The sequence below is a fragment of the Mustela putorius genome, unplaced genomic scaffold, assembly GCF_011764305.1.
Source record: "Mustela putorius furo isolate JIRA1106 unplaced genomic scaffold, ASM1176430v1.1 tig00001118_pilon_pilon_pilon, whole genome shotgun sequence".
Lineage (NCBI taxonomy): Eukaryota > Metazoa > Chordata > Mammalia > Carnivora > Mustelidae > Mustela > Mustela putorius.
In genome coordinates this window covers 3,471,633-3,477,632 of record NW_025421577.1, presented here as the reverse complement: position 1 = coordinate 3,477,632, position 6,000 = coordinate 3,471,633, and the positions used below count along the sequence as shown (strand labels likewise).

Below are 6,000 nucleotides of genomic sequence, written 5' to 3'. Positions count from 1 at the left end.
TTTTAAATCTTGAATCCATGTGAATTGTACCATGTGTTATCTATGTACATAACTTTACACCAAATTGTTAGGAAGGAATTGCTGTTTGGAATATTCCATTGTTTCCTCAGTACTTTGAAGTGCTACATTTATTATACTACATTCAAAACATACACCTAATCATGGCTTTGTTTCCATGAAGTAGATGGCAAACTATCTTTAGTGGAGTAAAATTATGCATATTGGTACTTATTAGGAATTCTTTTTTTTTTAAATTAAATATATTTTTTATTTTTATTTTCATTCATTTATTTATTTATTTTTTATGATTAATTTTTTATTTTTTATAAACATATATTTTTATCCCCAGGGGTACAGGTCTGTGAATCACCAGGTTTACACACTTCACAGCACTCACCAAAGCACATACCCTCCCCAGGAATTCTTCTTTTTGAAATGTTTTCTGTTCCTTTGGATTTTTACTTATTCCAGATGAAGTTGAGAATGCTTTTGTGAAGTACACTTAAGGTATAAAAAATCAAAGAGAAAAAGGATGTATATAAAAGTTTATGAGATTCATAGTGGAATGTTTTCAAAGAATATTGGTTCTCTGAAAGGGTAAATCTTCATTTATTCAATAACCTTAATGTCTTAGAGGAAAGAATATGTTTATGTAAATGAATATATATATTTTTGGACTGTTTTATGATTTATCTACAATTTTAGTTTCTTGCTTTCATGATTTTTGATGAACTAGCTTTCTTGACCCCACCCTTGCCCTCTGGCTTTTCATTTTCTGAGAGAATCGCTGATGGTGTCAGATAGAGTTTCTTTAAGCATTCTTTTATGGATTTTTTAAAAAAGATTTTATTTAGTTATTTGACAGAAATTACAAGTAGTCAAGAGAGGCAGACAGAGAGGGTGGGGGAAGCAGGCTCCCTGCAAAGCAGAGAGCCCAATGTGGGGCTGATCTCAGGACCCTGAGACCATGACCTGAGCAGAAGGCAGAGAGGCTTTAACCCACTGAGCCACCTAGGCGCCTGTAAGCATTCTTTTAGGGCATTGGTGGAATCTACTTCCTAGCATTGGAAAGTGAACATGCAGGTTCCTGTTCCCTGACAACTCTAAATTGCACACTTGCAGAGAACTCAGCTATAATATGTAAGCCGTGGGGAGTCCCTGACGGGCTCTTACTGCTTGGAGAGCTATCTCAAGAGCCCCAAACTTTCTCGTGCTCGATAGAAGATTGCACTCTCAGCCAATCTCGCACCAGGGGTAGTGGGGAAAGGTAGTTCAATTGGTAGCACTGATTGCCCGGACTGCCAGGTTCTGACCATGCCTGTTTCTGCGCATGCCTAGTTCCGCCCTCTGCCTCTGTTCTTCCACCGCTCCTTTCCCCGTTCTATTCAGGTCTCACGTGGGAGGCGATTCCTGCGCCGCTGAACATCCGCGCTTTTCCGGGGCCAGTCCCTCCCAACGAGGAAGCGACAGGTGAGCCCGGGACAGCTGGACAAAGGCCGAGGTGTGGCGTCGCGCTGCCCGGGGTCGCGGCTCTGGCGTAGGGGGTCTGTGCCCAGTAGTGTGGAGGAAACCTGCGGCCCGCCCGCGGCAGGACGGGGACGTCTGCATCAAGACTAGGGGTCGGAGACCCCCGTGATCGGCCCCTGCGCGGAGCGTGCGGGGCTGTTCGTGGAGCCCCTTTTTGGAGGCCAGAGGAAGAGGGCTTGTGCGCGTGCACAGTGGGTGTGCGGAACCCTTGGGTGGGGGACGGCGCTGCGGGGAGGACGTCTTCGCGTGCGCGGTGGGTGCTTACGTGCGGTGATCGGGGGATCGGGGAAGCGGGGCGCGCCCACCCGGGCTGTGCGGTTACCGCCCGGCCTCGGGGAGACCCGTTCCCTCGGCTCTCCCTTTATTCTTCCTGGAGGCTGAGCTGCCCACTAGCCGTGCCCATCACTGCATCCCGATGTGCGCTGTTAATCAGTCCTGACTTGCCCTGGCGTTCACGAAGCGTCTTCAAGAATTCTCTGCTTTTGTCTTATTTAACTGCCCAAAAAAAAAAAAAAAAAAAAAAAAAATTAAAAAAAAAAATAATTCCCCTCTTGAAAGTTAGCGACTTGTTCAGAATCACCTTGTTAGTGGCGAAGACTGAAAGTCGTGTCTCCTGACTCGTGAGAGAGAACTGTCTGCTTTTACACGCAAGGAAAAGCAAATTACATTTACAGTTCCTTTTGAAAAATGGCAACAAACAAACAGAAATTGAAACCTAGACCTTTCCTTAAAGCACTGCTTTTTGCAACTTTCTGCGGAATCACTAACCAAGGGTTTAGTAACAGTAGGGAAATTGATAAACGGGTTAGTCGGAGTATTTTTTGAACAGTTTCGGTGAAGAGTTAATGTTATTTCACTGGGTGTATTGTTTGGTCTGAACTAGTTTATTTATTTATTTATTTATTTAAAGATTTTATTTATTTATTTGACAGGGAGAAATCACAAGTAGATGGAGAGGCAGGCAGAGAGAGAGAGGGAGGGAAGCAGGCTCCCTGCTGAGCAGAGAGCCCGATGCGGGACTCTATCCCAGGATCCTGAGATCATGACCTGAGCCGAAGGCAGCGGCTTAACCCACTGAGCCACCCAGGCGCCCCTGAACTAGTTTATTTAAAAATTGTTCTGTGTGAGCAACAGGGGAGGTTTAAACTGTTAAATCCTCAGGGAGCAAATATTTACATTTACCCAATGAAAAACGTTATGTCCAGGAGCTATTACATGATGATATCAGAGTCATGTTATATAAGGGGTGTTTCAGCATCGGAAGGTCGGAGGTACTGACGTTCTTCCTGTCTGTTGGATGTGTGTAGTTTTTAGGGCAGGAGGATTCTGGAGCTGCTAGGCACGCCAGATCTTCCATGGCCCCTTCCCTCTTGTAACCCAGCACATCTTCAGAGTTGTCTGCATTTATCCAAGACAGCGGAAAATGAACAAGTCCCAGGTAAGTTATTTGTTCATTCCCCACCTTTTTTTTTTTACAGTGGACTTTGTGAGATTTGTAGGATTCCACATGTTAAGATGGGGAAAATTAGTAATTGATAAAAATCTAACTTTACAGAAAAATATAAAGTAACATCAGGAGCAAGGCCAGGTTGGCTTATAGATGCATACTGATCATTATATATCTTAGAGTTTCTAAGGTGATCCACAAATACATCTCTGCTGTTTCTGATAACCATGGAAAAAGGAAGACACTGTATTTGGATACAGACAGGCATTTTTTTTTTTTTTTTTTTTAAACACAAAAAGTTCTTGAAAGGTATAATTTTTGGTCTTAACATAGGGACACATAGTGGATCACCTTCCAGTGACAGCCCTGAAAGAGAGTGCCTAAAGCCATTCCTCACTGAGAGTAATAAGGTCCAGGAGAGATAGTTAAAGTAGTGCATTTATAATAGTCTTATTTGGTCCTGCTGTAAGAGCTGGAATGTTCAGAGGAATGAGTGGCCTGCATGCCTGTTAGAAAAACTCTCCGTGAGGACTTTAGCCAGCTTGTGTATTTAAGTTGCACAGCCAGTGGTTCAGAGCTAAATTCTCTGGTAAGTATGTCTGAGCTTCCCAGTCAAATTCTTCCCATAGAATTCTGTCCTGGTCTTTCCCCTCTGCTATTGGGATCTATCCAGGTAAAGGTGGCCAAAGATTTAATTGTAATTGCTTTCCTCGAAGAACTGCTGCATTACTCTACTGCAGCTCCTGGGGCAAGTCTTCTTGTATCAGTCTTCTGATGGCTCTTTCGTGGAGTCTTCCTCATTGAGCTGTATGGTTCGGTTCCAATTTTTTATCCTTTGTATACTAGATTTATCATCATATCAATACGCAAACATTGAAAAGATACGTAGAGAGTTGAATAGTACTGTTCATTGTTTTGAATACTTCTAGAAATGTATAAATTATCTTCATGTATATGCAATGGACATTTTCCCCCTCAATTGACCATTAATTTGGGATCTATTCATATGTAGTTTATCCCTTTTAATGCTCTATTTTTCACACTGTATGGTACACTATATTCTAGATACTTTATTTTATTGATAGGCATTTAGGTAATTTCCACTTTACATTAATATAAATGCTGCTGTGAATATACTTGTTCTCTTTACATAGATGCAAATGTATCTCCAGACTCTTGAGCAGTGCTTCTCAAAGTTAGGTTCTTTGGCCAGAAATGGCAGTATCACCTTGAAACTCGTCAGAAATGCAGATTTTTATGTATGCTCCCATACCTTCTGGAAGAAAAATTTTGGGGCGAGGCCCAGCAATCTAGATTTTTTATTTTAAAGATTTTATTTATTTATTTGACAGAGATCACAAGTAGGCAGAAATGCAGGCAGAGAGAGGAGGAAGCAGGCTCCCCGCTGAGCAGAGAGCCCGATGGCTGGGCCCCATCCCAGGACCCAGGGATCATGACCTGAGCTGAAGGCAGAGGCTTTAACCCACTGAGCCACCCAGGTGCCCCAGCAATCCATATTTTTAACAAGGTGTGCATAAGATGCTCATACACATCAGATTTAAGAATTACTGCTCTGTAGTCCAATGATTAGTATTTTTTTTTTTAAAGATTTTATTTATTTATTTGACAGAGAGAAATCACAAGTAGGCAGAGAGGCAGGCAGAGAGAGAGGAAGGGAAGCAGGCCCCCTGCTGAGCAGAGAACCCGATGTGGGACTCGATCCCAGGACCCTGGAATCATGACCTGAGCCGAAGGCAGCGGCTTAACCCACTGAGCCACCCAGGGGTCCCTAATGATTAGTATTTTTGAGTTACAGGATATGAGCATTTCTAATTTTTCTAGGTAAACTTATTCATTAGAAGACTACTTTTCCTCTCTCCTCTCCAGATATAAAAAGTATTTTTACACTAAGGGGTGAAAACTTTAATTTCCATTTTTCTGGTTGTTGAGTTTTTTTTTTTTTTTTTTAAAGATATAATCGCCCATTCTGTGTATTCAGCTTTTTTTTTTTTTTAAACAAAATGTTCATTTACAAAGTAAATCGGAAATTAGTCACATGTCCAGTGCTATACTCAATTCAGTAAGATAGCAGGGAAAAAGCCAGTACCGAGTTGTCTTGATATGTATGCTGGGCTCTACTGCCAAGAGCCTTTTCATAGTACAGACCAGTCATCACCTCCCAAGTCAGTGTCTCTTGGGCATGGTGTTTGGGATCCACGTTACGTCTTGCAGAGATTGAAGTGGAGGTTTCCACTTCAGCTTCCCTCCATGCTTGGTTTCTCCATTGGTTGAAGGCTTCCCAGGGAAAAGATGGTGCACATAGTGAAGAGTGGGGTGAGAGTTGGGCTAGGACACACTGGTGATGTTGACAATGCTGTTGAGTCCTCAGGTACAAGAAGGTGACCGGGATGGAGGAAGTAGAGGATGTCACAGACAGTGGAGTTATACCTGGATCAGAGGGTGGCATCCCACTTTTGAATGACAGCACAGCTGCTGTGGCTGAAGCTGTCACCGATACCCATGGCTGCAAAGGATATGGTATCCAATAGTGAGCAACAGGCAGGCCAAAATAGCCAGCAGGCAACTTACTGGACTGACCAGTTTACTAATCTTGGCAGGGTCAAATATGCATAGCAGATTCATGCCTTCCAGAACAAACTCAGTAATGAAAACTCCTAGGGGTGTCTCTTATTGGAGGATACCACAACAGTCATCCAGTCCACACCTTGCCAAGGCAGTTCAGTTTCCTCCAGTTCCACCTTAAAACACTTACGAAAACACAGATTCCTTCCTTCTCCATTGTAGAAATTTGATTGCATCTTTGAAGCGTGAACACAGCCCAGAACACCTTGAACCGGTCGCAGGCTCGGTGAGCTCAGAGCGCGGCCGGAGGTCAGGCAGATGGGAGTAACTGGGCGCTGTTCTCTGAGGGGACACTGAGGAGTGGGGCCCTGGGCTCTCGGCTCCTCCGGGCCGGAGACCAGGAGGCCGCCATTTGTATTTCCGTCCTCCGGAACTCTCTGGTT

General features: G+C 43.5%; 1 protein-coding gene across 1 annotated transcript in view; it reads left to right on the top strand.

Moving 5' to 3' along the window:
* The first annotated feature begins 1,315 nt into the window (after positions 1–1,315).
* LOC123386995 (zinc finger protein 33B-like) overlaps positions 1,316–6,000 on the top strand; it is a 28,756-nt gene continuing 24,071 nt past the window's right edge. The window contains 2 exon segments of the mRNA XM_045087364.1: positions 1,316–1,470; positions 2,920–2,965. Coding sequence (XP_044943299.1) covers positions 1,331–1,470; positions 2,920–2,965 — 186 coding nt within the window. The 5' untranslated portion in view covers positions 1,316–1,330.